The sequence below is a fragment of the Bactrocera dorsalis genome, chromosome 3, assembly GCF_023373825.1.
Source record: "Bactrocera dorsalis isolate Fly_Bdor chromosome 3, ASM2337382v1, whole genome shotgun sequence".
Classification (NCBI taxonomy): Eukaryota; Metazoa; Arthropoda; class Insecta; order Diptera; family Tephritidae; genus Bactrocera; species Bactrocera dorsalis.
Genome location: NC_064305.1, coordinates 10,329,565 through 10,346,495, shown reverse-complemented (window position 1 = coordinate 10,346,495; position 16,931 = coordinate 10,329,565). Strand labels below are relative to the sequence as shown.

The window sequence follows — 16,931 nt, the reverse complement described above, 5'->3', positions numbered from 1 at the left end:
CCGGCTCAAATTTGATCACATGATGTATGAGGGTCAAGATGGTATTAGTGCCAAATATAACCGATTTGCCTGTAAGCTGTTTTGTAGAGTTTGCTGTTCAATAAGAGTTCGAACATTGCAATGTAGTTTGCTGGAGTACGTCTTTCTGAGCAAGTCTGTCATCTGAGTGAGTCTATCAGCAATTACTTGGAAATCACTGTGGCCTGTGAAGATTGAACAGGAAATCAGACCTGCAACAAGCCGTTCCCAAGTGGTCCATTAAAACGAATTCAACTTTATTTCCGATCAATAGTCCCTCAAAACGTCTGTCCTCGCATATTCCCAACCTCTTTTGAACCCAACTCATTTGGCATTCGTCATAAATGCCCGTCCAATTACACACTCATATATTTTTAGTATCTCAAAAGCAATATAATACAAAAGTCGGTCTATAAATCATTCATCAGCATCATAAAAATAACAACAACATCATCATCATAATGCTGCCAAGCTCAAATAACAGAAGCCGCTTTTTCGGCAATTTGCTTTGCCTTTACGAACCAAACAGCCATTAAAAGGATGCTAAAGTAGCAGAAGAAGAAAAAAAGCAAATGAGTGCAAAGCACAAAAATCGCTGCAACAAAATTGTGTCCTTGCAACGAGAATTTATTCAATTTCCCACAGAATGTCAGGTGACTCTTACAATTTATATTGCAAGCTTTGTTGGTGGTGGTGCCGTTGTAAACTTTGTGAGTGAGGCCTACAAAATTATTTCATCACATTGTTGCTACTTGCGCTAACAAGCAGGCCGCCACACATACACAAGCAAACAAACAATTTTCGTATAATGCATATTTGTTGTTGTGATTAAATCTCTGCTCCCGCCGCTGCGGTGCGCCGCCGAGCACACAATAAATTCCGGTGCAAATATTTAATCATATGATAATAAAATTTTATACTTATGCCAATGTGTGGCAATATATGCGAATGTGTGTATATAGTGCTACTTTGTTTATTACCGGGATCCCGATGGCACAAAGTGTTTTTTTCGGGATATTAAATTAAACACTTTTTACATTCCGATTTTGAGATTTCGATTTGAAACTTTTCACATGTCATTTTCTGTTGAAGAACCTGCTAATTTATCGAAATCGCCGATATCGGTTGAGTATAGCATATAGCTGTCATATAAACTGACCTATCGGAATCAAGTTTTTGTATGAACAACTTTATTATTTGACAAGATATCATCTAGAAATTTGGCACGAATTATTATCCAAGACAAAACTACAATATCTGAAAATATAGTTTAGATCGGATCACTATTACATATAGCTGCCATACAAACTGACCTATCGGAATCAAGTTTTTGTATGAACAACTTTTTTATTTGACAAGATATCATCTCGAAGTTTAGCACGGATTATTATCCAAGACAAAACTACAATATCTGAAAATAAAGTTTAGATCGGATCACTATAACATATAGCTGCCATACAAACTGACCAATACAAGTCAAGTTTTTCTATGAACAACTTCTTTATTCCTCAAGATATCTTCCTGAAATTTGGCACATATTATTATTTAAAGCAACGGTATATTCTCCGAAGATTTTGTTTCAATCGGACTACTATGGCATATAGCTGCCATACTAATTGACCGATCAAAATTAATTTTTTCTATGAACAACTTTTTTATTTCAGAAGATATCTTCACAAAATTCAGCACGGATTATTATCTAAGGCAAGACTATAATCTCCGAAAATATTTTTCAGATCGGTCTACTATAGCATATAGCTGCCATACAAATTGACCGTTGAAAATCGATGTTAAAAATTTTTAAACCCTTTTTTGCTACAAGAAGTCAATCGTGAAAGGTATATTAACATACATATATTTTTAAGAAACAACATTTCATCGAAAAGTATGGGAGAATACTAAAAAGTTTATATGAAAATCAACCATCCAATAAAAAGTCCACTTCTTATAAGCAATCCCGAGCTCTCTGTATCCATTGTACGATATAAATTACACTGCTTTTTGCATACCTTTAGTATCTGCAAATTTCTGGTTTGACACACATACGCTTACAAACATCATATAATACATTTTTATTACCCATAACGGAAGCACTTGCTGATTTATGTGAATGTGTTATTAATGAGGCCGCAATATTTGCATTGCAGGCGATTGCTGGCAAACAGAGAGCAGCATAAATATGAATAATTATAGATATGTACATATGTATAGGATAAAATGTCAAAATGAGCTTGAGTACATGTGTTTATATTGTGCTTAAATTATTGACAATACATTTTTTATTTGTGACAGATAACAGTTTAATACAAAATAACATAAATAAACGCTATTCTTGATATACTGTGTTTATGCATTGTTGGTAAATATGCGTAGCCCATATATTTACAAGACTTCGAAACAATTGTTGTTGTTTTTATATGAAAAGAATTTAATTGAAACAAATCTTTATGCCTGTGCACTTTGTTTTTTGTATTTTACGGCATTAAGATTGCATTTTTAACGCTGCTAAGCAGTTGACCATAAATGTACGTCCATATACATTATGAGTAAATAAAAGTGTATGCATATATAAGTATACAAGTAGATATGTATGTGCATATTTGTATGTGTGTTAGTGGAATTTCATAAATCTTGTCAAATTTCGGTATATCGGAAGTAATATATTTCTTCCACAACTATAATTTTCTACCATATTGTTGCTTCATAAGGTTACTCATACGCCCCGTGAGACCCTTAATAACGCGTCTATGGTAATTTCTATGCAATATATTTATTGCTTTGAGAAATAAATAAAAATATTGGCTTTAAAATTTCATAAGCTCTTTAGAAGTTAGTTTCAAAGACATACAATAATTTTTACTTTAAAATTTTATGGCTAAATTGCTTTACTGTCTCAAAATTTGTAGTACTAATTGCGAAAATTTCTTTATTGCGCAAATACTAACGGATTTTGGATATGTGGATATGTGCTAAATATAAACATACTAAACATATAAACTCTTTTCAACTGTAACTAAATAAAATATGTAAAAAGTTATAAATTATGAGTGTTTTACTTCTACAGGCTGGGTCAAAAGATCAAGTTTTTCTATTATTTCATGTTTTGAAGAAAAAATCAAATCAATTAAGGATAAAAGTAAACGACTTTGTTTAAAATAATTTTTAATAGTAAATTTTGAATTAAGAAAGTTTTACTTCAACAGATAAATTTGTTTTAGTACTATGTAAGTTTAACTTTAATAGAGTGGTTAAAAAAATATAACTTTTTTTTACAAAATGCACTCAATTTTTCTAAAAGAAACCCAGAACTATTTGCTCACGAAGAAAATATTAATAAAAATGCACAAAAAATTTATAAAATTAAATACTAATAGTATCAAAAACTTCTTTTTTAAATAACCAATTTTAAAATTATTTTGTTTTCAGTATATACTAGACTTTAGTATTGTGAAAGTTTAACTTTTGGAGGGTGGTTCAAAAAAATTATTTTTTCTAAAGAAAATAAAAGAAAAATCACATAGCTATTTTTACATCAAAAACCCTATTCTAAAAAAAAAAAAATAGTAAAACAAGATTTAAAATTATAAAAATAAAAATATAAATAATCATAATGAAAAAAATAATTTTTTCTAAAAAGAAATAAAAAAAAACCACAGAATTATTTTAAAATCAAAAAAATATAAAAAAAACGAATATAAAAAAACTAATTTTTTTATTTTTTTTTATTCGAAGAATTTTAAAATCATTATTTTTTGACTATATATTTTAGTACTATAAAAGTTTTACTTTTGTAGGGTGGTTCAAAAATTGTATTTCTTTCTACAAAAGATAAGAATTCAAATAATAATTTTTATAAAAAACATATTTTTAAATCTCAAAAATATTTTTTTAACAAAAAAAAAATATTTTAAATTATTATTTTTAAGCATATTATGTAATAATATGTTTTCTAAAAAAAAAAAAAACTAAAAAACACAGAATTATTTTCAAACCAAGAAATGTTGAAAAAACACTCAAAAATGATTTTTTTTTATAATGTAATTCGTGCTTAAATTTGTATGTCAGCTTAAACTTTTACTTAAATAATTAATTTTCACTTGCCATAATATTTCATTATTTTTTTCTTTATCTGGCAGGCAGCTGAAGCACTTAACTACGCATGCTGTCCAGCTCACCTAACTTGAAAAAAAAGTTATGGCCATTATATGCTCGATTCGTGTGGCTTATGTGCTGCTGGAACGAATAAAACATAAATTTCATATGTTGCCTTATGGATTTTAATAACTTTCTGTAGCCTACAGCTTACGCTTTCGAAATTTCTTCACTCGTACAGAAGACTATAAAACCTCGGCAGCAATACATACATACTCATACCAACAACTTAAAAAGTAAACATTTAACCCACATACGCGTATATGTGCAACCACAATTTTATCGTAAGCATTATATTTTTGTCTATCTAACCACGAACGCAAGGCTAAATACCTGTTGGCTCTTATGGCAAGCCACAGAAGTGAGCAAAAAAAAGCCACACACACATAAAAGGCGCATTTAAGTCTTTGGCCAAGATGCAACCTTTCCTGTGACCGAGTCGTAAACAATTGAAAATATAGCAAAACAAATCGCAGCGCTGCCGCACTCCCCTCTGCACCACCCAGTACATGCTACTTGGGGAAAATGTATGCACAGTTGCCAAATGAAGGGTAGCGAGTCGATGAGAATGCTGGTAAATGGACACTTCATGGAGCTTTGACTTAATGCCTAGTGGTTTTTGCTTTCTTTTATTTTCATTTTCATTTTTATTTCAATTGTTTTTGTTTATTTTTTCTTTGCTGGCGCTTGCAATTTATTCGAACACTTTTTTTTTACTTTCACTTAGTTTTTTTTTATTTTTAACCATTTTATTGTGCGACATTGGAATTCATCTGTAAATGCAGCATTTTACCGCAATATGTGGCGTCAATGGTTTAGGCAAATGCGAAAAGGTTGAGTGGAAATCGTTGAAAGTAAATAATATAGAATGCCATTATTTATAGAGAAAAAATACATATTATTTGAAGGCTTTAGGTCGGTATGTTTTCCGCTTAAAACATATTTTTTTGTTGGTGAATAAAAGTTAAAGTAGCTTTAGCTTAAGAAGCTTCTAGAAGCATGAAAACTGACTTTGTCTATAATTAGAAAAGTATGTTAAAAAATCTTTCGTATGTTTCTATTCTATACCCTTAACTCTGAAACCACAACATACTAAGTGTTGCCTGTGTGAAGTCTAGAAATCCATTAATAGCTGATGCCATAAGAGGGTGGTCCATTTCGAGGTTCCCTACTTTCTTAAAGAAAAACCACAGAAACTTCAAATTTAATGTGGAATGTGTTTATTATCATTCGAAAGATTATTCCTTAACAATTATTTTTTGAAGATTATATCTTTCAAATGTTGCCCACGGCTACGTCTATGGTCAATCCCTTGAGGCCTATTTTTAATGACTCGTTCGAACATTTCAACTGGTAAGTGGCGAATGACACACGTGATGTTTCACTCCAAGACCTGAATCGAAGCGCGATTGTCCGCGTAGACTTTAGACTTTACATATTCTCACAGGAAAAAGTTTAACGTTGTGATATCACATGATCTTGGTGGCCAATCGACAGACCCAAAACGTCAAATTATCTCTCGCCGAAGAGTTCTCTCAATAAATCCATTGGTTGATGCGATATGTAGGAAGTGGCGCCGTCTTGTTGAAACCAAATGTCACCGTAGTCAAGAGCTTCAATTTCAGTCATCAGACAGTCGGCATTGACCGATAATTCCATCGGCCCACAAACCACGCCAAACAGTTGTTTTTCTGTATGAAATGGTAGCTTTTGAATCTCTTCAAGTCGATCTTGGTCCCGAATGTACCAATTTAGCTTGTTATCGTACATTCAATCAGAAATAGGCCTCATCGCTGAAAAAAAAAATTGTATCGAAAACATCAGATCTTCTTGGAACTTCTGAAAGCTGCACTTCTAACATACGCTGTATTTCTCCACGGTCTTCGTGTACACTCTCAGCTACGACGTTAATTCTAAGTTGGCTTCTGATTGTTGGCTTGCTTCAGAATTAACTTTCGACAGGATCGAAGCTCGGAGGGAAGTTTGGAGGCGGAGTTTTCTGTAATAACCTTTCCATACAAACTTAGGTTAGGCTATCGGATAACTCCGTTTATTTTTCAGGCAGAAGCTGCTGGCATTAAGAAAGCTATAAATGTATTGCTTCGAAGTACAGGCTCTTTCAAGAAGGACAGCATTCATTCCGTCAGTAGAGCGGAAATACTGGATCTGATTCCGATATAAAAAATTATAATTGTGCAACCTTCGAGTCACCGTGAAGCAACCATCGAATAAAAGTTGCAATTATTTTATTACACAATAGTGTGTTCTTCTTCTATCTTTTGTCAGCTTATACAATAAGTAGTCATTGTATGGTGTTCCAAGTCGAATGACATGTCTGCCAATAAAACAGTGACCTGTTAGCACTACTCTAAAGTTCTTGTATCATTACTTTTGATTTTTAATAGTCGGCTTTGACCAATAGGAGAGAATATGTGTTCCATCGAGTCCACACGAGACCGCCAAACTTATAATTCGGACCTGTATTGCGAACAATTGGACTGTCAATAAGAGGAAATCGCACAGAAACGACCAGAAGCTTTGGCCAATAGGAGAGGAAATGTTTTCCATCGGGACTTAAAGAGGCCACACACACCTTCAGATAAGTCCGAAAGGGGAATGCGATGGCTGAAAAGGTAGTACCTCCTACTTTATTATCAAGTTTGGACCCATCCGTATCAAAGTAAATATATCAATAGCATCATTCTACTTCATTGTCTCACTCGTTTGGTTGCCTGGCCGAAATCGCTGGAAACTGTAAAGCTGAATAGCTCGCAAGCGGCGAAACCATCTAATCATCTAAGTGGAAACAAGTTAGGTTTCTGTTGTCTACTAAAATGCCAACAATGAACCTATGTATGGAATTTACGTGAGCCAGGTGACCAGCTATTGTGCGAATGGAAAATACTTCTGGTGTTGTGCACTGTGAATTCCTTCCAACCGGTCAAACAGTCAACAAGGAATATTATTTGAAAGTTATGCGTCGTTTGCGTAACGCTATCCGCCTAAAAAGGCCGGAATTGTGGAACGACAATTCTTGGTTTTTACACCACGATAATGCACCATCCCATACTGCCCACGTAGTTCGTGATCATTTCGCCAAAAACTCAACCGATATCGTTCCGCAACCACCGTCTTCACCTGATCTGGCGCCGTGCGACTTCTGGCTGTTCACCAAGCTTAAAAGACCGCTCCGGGGATACCGTTTTTATACGATAGAGGAGATTCAAGCCGAAGCGAAGACGGAACTGAAGGCCATCCCGGAAAGTGACTACAACCAGTGTTTCGAAGATTGGAAAATCCGTTGGCATAAGTACATTGCATTGGGAGGGGATTACTTTGAAGGGGATGAAATTGATTTGGAAGAATAAATAAAGAATTTTCAAAATAAATACAATGTCACCTTATTTTTTGGGCACAGTAGAATATTTTTTATACCTAAAACTTTTCCACGGTAGCTTATCAAAGGTCTCAGTATCTTATATATTTCAGAGATGATCGCAGGCGAGTTAAGTTTTAGTTCAAGGAACGTTAAATTTTGGTATAAAATTTAAAGGAATATTATGTAAATCAGAACGAAAACTTCAAAATACGGAGTACTGTCATTCAAATTTAATTCAGTTCCAATAACCAGATGATGAAGCCTTAGCTACCTAAAGCATGTAGTAGTACCTCTCCTAGCGCCATCTATTTATGAATACTGATTTTGAGAAAACTTGGAAGTTAAAAAAGAAGAATTTAGAAAACGTTGGATTACCGTAGGTAAAAGAATTAATTTTAGAAAAAAATTTGGTTTCTTCTCAAAATGTTTACATACATTATTAAACATTTTTGAAGCTACCCTAGTATCAGTAACCTCATTGGAACTTTAGATCACTAAAATACGTTCTGTTAAATATGGAACACACAGTTCAGTTTATTCTTTACAAAAATAATTAATTTTTCCACACATTTTAAAATAAATATTTATTAACAACATTTCATTTGAGATGCCCTGGGCACTCACCTTTTGTGTTAGTCTGTATGGATGACATCGGTATGGCCACACAATTTGGCGGCCCCTTCGCTGCCGAGGTGCGCCGCTGCACCTGCAACGCTGCCTTCTCATCCGGCGGCTCCATGCGCGGGCACAGCGTATAGGCGACCTTACTGCCACGGCCCGGTGTTGGACTGATGCGCGAATGCCGCGCACCGACGGCCGTCGCCGCTGCTGCTGCTATGCGTTCACCCATCGCGATATACACACGCACACGTTCACGCTCAAAACCTAGCGCACGTCTATTTTGGTCGACTCACAGTGGCGAATGAATTTATTTGTGTCCCGTCAGGCACGTAGCCAGGGGGGGGGCTAGAGGGCTGAAGCCCCCCCCGAAATAAGGAAATTTTTTAAATAAATCGCAAATAAAAAGGATTTATCACTGACTGAATCTTTTGAAACTCTTATACACAACTCAGCTCAAACCTATAACAGTCGTACGCAACTACACTAGACGGTGACTGAAAACTTATCAAAAGTCATACTTAAGCGTTGTACAGATCTCCATCTTGATATGGCAAAGTTGGTTGGACAGGGATATGACGGAGCAGCAAACATGTCAGGGCATTTAAGTGGAGTGCAAACCAGGATAAGGCAACTGTATCCAAAAGCACGTTCAATACGGAACTGCCTTGGTATTGTCAATGAAATAGAAAATTTATTTAGAAACCATTCAAATGCAAACATAACTTTCCAGGACGTTATACAGAAGCACGCACCAGAAAGCAAAAAAAGACGACTTGTTCGCCTTTGTGAAACAAGGTTTATAGAAAGGCATGAAAGCATTATAAGCTTTGTGGAGCTTTTCAAATTCATTGTACTAAGTTTGGAAATAATTTCGAGTAAGACATGGTCCATTTCGTCTAAAGCATCAGCCTTCTTAGCAGCGGTAGAGAAAAGCGATTTTTTGCTTAGTCTATTCGTCTGTGAGCAATTGTTCAGCTTAACGCTGCCACTGTCTGTGCAACTCCAAGAAAAATCTATGGATTTTGTATCAGCAGTGAACCGAGCCAAAGAATTAATAAGAACTCTGCACCAGATAAGAGAAACAGCGGAATCAACATGCTAATGTTAAAGCATCTAGGCTCGACGGAAGTAAAATATCTCACCAAGGTCCTCAACCTGTCGCTCACCACTATTCAAATACCCGATGTGTGGAAAGTCGGAAGAGTGGTCCCACTACTGAAACCTGGGAAACCCGCCAACAAAGGGGAATCTTATCGACCGATAACTCTCCTCTCCCCAGTAGTGAAGACACTTGCGGCCTTGTTACTCCCGACCTTCACTTACCACCTGAGCCTAGCCAGCCACCAGCATGGTTTCCGCAAAGTGCACAGCACCACCACAGCACTTAGCGTCATAAACGCCCAGATAGTTCGTGGCCTCAACCAGAAACCACCCTGCGAAAGAACGATCCTCGTAGCGTTGGACCTGTCAAAAGCTTTTGACACGGTCAACCACACAACGCTACTGCAGGACATTGAAAAAACCACTCTCCCTCCAGGGCTTAAGAGGTGGACCATGAACTATCTGAACGGTCGTCAGTCATCCGTACTATTTCGAGGTGAAACATCTAAACTTAGAAGAATTAAACAGGGGGTTCCGCAGGGTGGTGTCCTCTCCCCGTTACTGTTTAATTTCTCTATCTCGAAACTTCCTCAACCACCAGAGGGGGTCTCCATAACCTCGTACGCTGATGACTGCACGATATTGACGTCGGGCAATGGAATCGATGGCATGTGTTCGAAAGTGAACAGCTACCTCTCCGACCTTTCTCGTTTCCTCACTGCACGGAATCTCCAACTTTCCCCCACCAAATCCACGGCGACCATATTCACAAACTGGACGAAGGAGTATAGACTTGAGCTTGATATTGCAGTCGACGGCGTCAAAATTCCGACTGTCAATAACCCTAAAATTTTAGGCGTAACCCTTGATAGTCTATGCTCCTTCTCTCCCCATACGACCGCGATTATCGCCAAAGTACAGAGCCGCAACAAGATCCTCAAGTCGCTAGCCGGCAGCACATGGGGAAAAGACAAAGAAACGTTGTTGGGAACTTACAAGGCAATCGGCCGGCCGGTCCTCAACTACGCAGCACCGATATGGTCGCCTGGATGCAGTGGCACGCAGATGAGGAAACTACAGACCTGCCAGAACACAGCACTCCGGACTACGACGGGATGTCTCTTGATGTCTCCCATCGAACACCTCCATAGTGAGACGCGCATGCTTCTTGTAAAGGAGCATAATGAACTCCTCTCCAGGCAGTTCCTGCTGGGGTGTTTCCGTAGGAATCACCCTTGCAGCCATCTGCTTGGAGCGGAGCCGCCTCCAAGGAGCATCAAGAGGTCATTCCTCGACTACGTCGACGACATCGTACAGTACGCCGACCGCACTTCGGACGCTACAGACTTCAGACAGGCACTGACCGCCATTCACAGTGGAGCCATTAACACCTTCACCGACTCCCTTCCCGTGAATGGCGTTCTTGGAGTCAAAGCACCACCTATTGCAGATGAAGAGCTCCAGTTGCCGCGAGAAACGCGAGTGACCCTAGCGCAACTTCGTTCTGGGTACTGTAGCAGGTTAAACTCCTACTTATCCAGAATCGACCCCGACATTAGGTATTAATGTATGTCCTGCATGCAACGAGTCTCCGCATGACACTGGCGACCTCTTTGCATGCCCCACAAACCCCACCCATCTAACACCCTCTTCCCTTTGATCCGACCCCGTCGAAACAGCACGTTTCTTGGGCCTACCGATAGATGATCTCGACGACAACACAAACAACCCTTACCATCCTAACGGGGATTAGCTAACCGTTAAAACAACAAACTACAACAGAAACAGCGGATGGTTTTTTCAACGATATTTTCCAAACAGCATCACAAATGTCTAAAGATCTTTTTGACACTTCGCGTCAAACTACTCGTGCTAATCCACCTTGCACAACCCCTGAAAGCCACTTCAGAGTTACAATATTTATTCCATGCGTTGATGCTCTGATTCAAAAGATGACAGAACGTTTATTAGTGAATGAGGATATACTCTCGTCATTTCAAATTCTACTCCCAGGTTTTGCTGCAATTGATAATGCCGAAGAATTAAAAAATTTAACTATTTACTTTGAGGAGCAAATATCAATGACAGCATTAAAATCAGAGTATCGATTGTGGTGTGCCAGCTTATCAACAATAGATCCAACCATAGAAGTGTTGAAATTACTGCAACATTGCGATGCAACGTATTTTAAAAATATTCACTACCTGCTTACAATTTTAGCAACTCTTCCAATGACGACCGCTTCCGTTGAAAGAACTTTTTCAACCTTAAAAAGAATAAAAACTTTACCACGCAGTGTGATGGGCAATGAGCGGCTGAGTGCACTTGCTGTTATTGCAGTGCACTGGGATATTAAAATAGATCCAGATGAAGTAATTAATGATATGGCAAAAAAGAAGAAAAGAAAAATATTACTTATTTAAGTTACAACTACCAAATCATTTAAGTAATATGTATATGAATTTATATCGTTTTTTTTAATAAACAGAAAATTTAAAGTTTATACATATATGTTTTTACTTCAGCCCCCCCCGAAATGAAAAGCTGGCTACGGGCCTGTGTCCCGTATGCAATCGCGCGGATGCTGCGTGCTGCCCTAGCCATCGCAACACATGCGCGTACATCGATTTACTTATGCAGTTTACACTTTTCTATACACACTATATTGTGGCACATTTTTAGGCGCATTCACCCATCGCTCTGCAGTTGTGTGGTTAGACAGCGTTCTTTAATTACTAGGCTCAGGCCTCATTAACAAGTGTTCTCCGCAGCATTATGCGTTCAAATGTCCAGCTGGCATAATTGCAAAAATGAAATGTGTAGAGGGGAATGAGGGGTGCATGAAATGCAAATGGAAATGCCAGCAAGTTATTATTTAATGATTGTGTTAAATGCCAGCCAAGTCGCAGTGGCTGATTGCCTGTTGGCTGCTTGCCCAACGAGTCGCTAAAGTGATATCCGTTTTTATCGCGGTTGGCTTACAGTCTCTCTGCGCCTCCTTGGTTAGCAAAAAGAGGGCACAAGTTCAGAAAGAAATTGTTTTAAATGACTCTGCATAATTGGCTTAGTCAATTTTTTTCACTACTTTAACCTTTGGGGGCCATGAATGCTATTATAACTTGGTGGCTATTAGAACGCGAACTTATTGGCATAAATCTTGCCTGAATCTACGCTAAGTCTATGTAAGTTTGTCCAGCGAAATAAGTAGAGACGTAGTTTTCCGACCTATATTGTGGAGAATAAGACAGTCAGAGAGAAGCATTCGCCCAAAAGTGGTCAGCTTTGGCCAAAAGGAAATGAAATGTGTTTCATCGGGACAACACCAGGTCATGCACATCGATTATGATTCTTCTATGAGCTACTTCCCTAGGTCCGAACTCTCATTCCCTATCTGTATTGTGGAGAATAAGACAGTTGGATATAAGCATTCGCCCAGAAGCGGCTAGCTTTGGGTAATAGGAGAAGAAGTTCGTCCTATAGGCACAACTCCAGCCCACACATATCGATAATGACTCGGTAGAAGCTCTAGAGCCAAGAAATTTTCCACTATGTGCTGCTCCACAACAGCCAGACTCTTAATTTACATTTGTATAGTGAAAAATTGGACTGTCAGAATGCAGCAATCGCCCAAAAAAGGCCAGGGTTAGACGATATGAGAATAAATGTGTGCCATCGGAACAATGTTAGGCCAAGCATCCCGACAACGACTCGCCAGAAGCTTGTTGGGAGCATCCAGCGCATCAAACTTCGAATCCAAAATGGGACCAAGTGATCACTAGCTGTTCCTTCCGATGTCAAATGATTTTGCTGGAGGAAAAATCGCTTCAAGATAAGTTGGTTTAGATAGTTTTATGCATCCATCTTGTATCCGATTCGGTCCGGATTTGGCACCAAGTGATTACTGCTCGTTCCTTTCTATGTAGAATGATTTTGCTGCTGAAACAATCGTCTGAAATGAAGCTTTTTATGACAGTTTAGTTAACATTAGAGACTACTGTTTCTAGGTGAGTTGCATTGGAAATCCCTGAGCTAACTTGACTTGGCTTTTTTCAGCTTTACCAGGAACTAAGACATTTTAATTTTAAGCTTCAGTTGGATTCGTAATAAAAAGTTTCTATATTGTGTATTCATTTTAAGTTAGTTGGACAAAACCCCAAAATTTGTCTCCCTTGAGACAGAATGAGCTAGTTCCTAGCAAGTTGGCATGAACTTTAAAAATTATCTGTCAGGGCCAGATCCGGCGGTGTTTTGTTAACAATTCTGCAATGCCAGGTCAATGCATTATTACTATGTATTACACTGTTCTGCATAATCGGGTCAATCCATCTCTCTTTTATTCATATTCAAATTTCGTTTTTTTTCAAAAGTTCCTAAGCTTCATTCCTCAGCGAAATGGTAGTTCTGTGCCACTCGCCTAGTTTTGATTGCAATTCGTTGAGCATTTTTCTCAGTCAATTTCGTTTATCTGCCTGACGCCTGACGACTACTTTAAGCCTGCATTAAATCGCGTGCAACTTTTTTCCACTGCGCCATATAACGGTTTCATATTTTTTCTACACAAAACGTGTCACATTTCCACTTCCCGACGATTTTTATACTTTTATTACAAATGTTTCTATTGTGACACGCACACTCGCGCACAAATCCGTATGCACGCGTTGTGTCTGTGGTGCGAAAACAGATGCGAGTGAAGCGTCAGCGTCAGCGTCGCAAGGACACACGTGCAAATTTGAAACACGTTTCACACGACCGACGAATGCGGCGTACATTTGTTGGCAATGCCAAGGCACGACACGACGTACGAACACGCATTCAAACGGTAAACTACACACGAACACAATGTAACGGATTCGACGCGTCTGATTGTTTTATTAAAACACCATGAAAGGACTCGCCTATAGTCGCATAGTGATTTGCATCCTTTTGGCCGTGAAGCTTAAAATACACTAACACCATTAACTGCCGACACTTCACTTGGCCTTCCACAATGCAGCCATCTCGCAAAGCAAACACAAAAAAAAACAAAACCGAAAAAAATGTCGAAAGAAAGCGAGAGTTGTGAAAAAACAACACACACACAAATACTATAAATATTATATGACCCTTTATACTCGACGCTGCAGTTGTTGCCACTAGTATCCTCCTGTCGTACGTACGAACAAACAAACACACGCGTACAACGCGCCGTTACAACACGTAGAGCCACTTAACTGAACACACACGAAGCACTCAAAGCACACAGCTGCCCTCGGTGTCCTGTCACCAACTGCCGACAGCAGCCTCGCGAAATTTGCATTGAGTCCTGGTCGCTGAAGCGGCAGTAGCGGCAGCGGCACTCGGCGTTTGGCGACACGAGCGCCAAAGCGGTAACGAACAGAGTAGCGTACACGTGCAAAGCTAAACGAGCGAAAAAAGTGCGCTTTAAAGTCAACGTAAAAGAGGAAGAACAAAGCAGCTAAGTCGTACCGCCCGTATACACCGAACTGCGAGGTGGGCTGTCTACGCGACAGCCGCCTGCAACTGCTTGATGCACTAAAAGCTCACTACGCTGCATGCCACAGAGCTTTCGTTGCCTGCAGTCACAGTTGTGTGCACTTACACATGCGCATACTATACACATAAATAAACAAAAAAAAAAAAAAAACAAACCGAGTAGGAGCAACAGCGTTCGGCTGTGGATAGCACGTTGCACAGCCGAGCGGCAAGTTCATTGAGAAATTGCGGTTTATTGTGTATGCAAGCATGTGACAAGTGCTAGTACTTGTTTTTGTTGTAGTTATATTCGGCGCAATACCGGGAAACTTAACGGTGCTTTCGCTATAAGTGCTTTACTTTGACTTGTCACTTAACAACACTGGCGGAGAGCTTTTAGTAACTTTTGTGGTTTCGACAGTTAAACTTAGAGGTTTGAAACTGACAAAGCACTACGGATGTTATAATGGACGTTGAAATTTCTGGTATCATCTGAATAAACAGTTATAAACGAAATAAACTTTTCTAGGGTCACAGTATTTTAACGACAGAACAAACATTGATAAGTCCACTAATGTCCATGTCATCTTAGAACGGAAAAATGTGCAAGAAAACACAGTCCACAGTTCCACAGTCAGTGAGATTATGGGAAGAGCCTTGCGGAGGTTACACCTATGTAACTTATGGAATTTTACTGAACAACTACGGGAGAATACAGAAAGCGGCCATTTACATAGACAGCCAGGCGGCACTACTAACTATTTCGACGTCAAAGATCAACAACATCTTAGTAAACAAAGGTGACGAAGGCTTAAAGCTCACTGGCAGGTTAACTCAACTTGCCCATAATTTGTGTTCCCGGCCACAGGAACATTTTTAGTTACAAAAAACGATCGTCTTGGACGATCCTCGTAGGGCGGGAATGAGCGGTACTTGAGGCACCTCCAGGACGTAAAGTCGCCAGAGGCAACAAAGAGGCTGTCTCTAACGGAGGTTTTAGGGTCAGAAGACCTATCAACACTACAAGTGTGCATAATGAATGAGATTTTCAGGAGGTGTGGATACACTGGCTCATTCTAAGGAGTCTATTTTAGGTTAGGTCGGCTTCTAGTCGACCGTAAGGGCGAGAAGACGGCCATCTGGCTAGCAGAGATTACTCCGAATCAGGAATGTTGGGAAGGCAAAGTCCTATGCGCGAAGAAGGTTGAAGAGATACCACCCTCGCAAAGCATAACCATATTTCTTTCCCGGAACGTATGCAAACCGTATGATTTCGCGCTTAGTTTGATCAAAAACCAAAACAAAGGCAACAGTATCTTGGCTTAGATGGTAGTCAAGAGCAGCGTTGAGGACGCCGGATGGAGGCTCAACATCACCGTTGATGACGAGTCCTATAAATTCATCCGGCAGAACTATAGGTTCAATGCGATGTTTATGCGGTCCTGGAAGCCCATAGCGGCGCAGAAGGTCAGCCAAAGGAAGCAATTGTACGAGGAACCGGCTCATCACGGTATCAACACAGCTGAGTAGGATGCGACTGCCCCCTTCGTGCTTTTGTTAGTTACTATAGGCGTTTATTTCAAAACCGTCAGTCGATATTGAGTCGTCTTTATTCAGATCACACATAATAGTCAATGAAACAGATGGAGAGAGAGGGGTTCTTCAAAATGTTGAACTGAGTAAGGAGCGTACTCAACATTCCTGCATTCTTAAATTTCCCCAAAAATCAACTAGCCATACTCAGTTTTCTAGTTCGCGTCTAAAGTACCCGCTCCGAAGCGCACACGTCCGACTCACATATTTGTTTATCTATTATTGCTTATTGAAATCAATTTGCTACAAATTGTTGCTACTGTTGTTGTTGTTGTTTTACAACCACTCGTAGGTCTTCCCATCGACGCTTTCATCACATCATTTAAATTGTTGATTACACACATTAATCATCGATTATTGTAGCGAAAGCAATTAAATACAATTTTTTCGACTGAACGCTTCATAAATTGCTTTCCGATGCCAACAAAGCTATCTCGGTATCGGCATACATATATACATATAAATAGATATACGTACATGTGAACTAGTTTCTAGTGGCGCATTTGTCTGCCGCCACCCACGTGCCTCGGTCACCCGCCCACCAGATAATTTGCATTCTAGTTTCGCCAATTTGGTTTTGTAGTTGAGTTACATA

General features: G+C 39.0%; 1 protein-coding gene across 2 annotated transcripts in view; it reads right to left on the bottom strand.

Moving 5' to 3' along the window:
• The window catches only part of LOC105233814 (uncharacterized), a 38,116-nt gene extending 23,846 nt beyond the window's left edge, over positions 1–14,270 (bottom strand). The window contains exon 1 of one of the 2 annotated variants that reach the window (XM_049453042.1): positions 8,174–14,270. In XM_049453042.1, coding sequence (XP_049308999.1) covers positions 8,174–8,399 — 226 coding nt within the window. In that variant the 5' untranslated portion in view covers positions 8,400–14,270. The remainder of the gene's footprint in view (positions 1–8,173) is intronic. The other variant, XM_049453033.1, reaches the window with a different exon arrangement.
• Between the last annotated feature and the right edge of the window lie 2,661 nt (positions 14,271–16,931).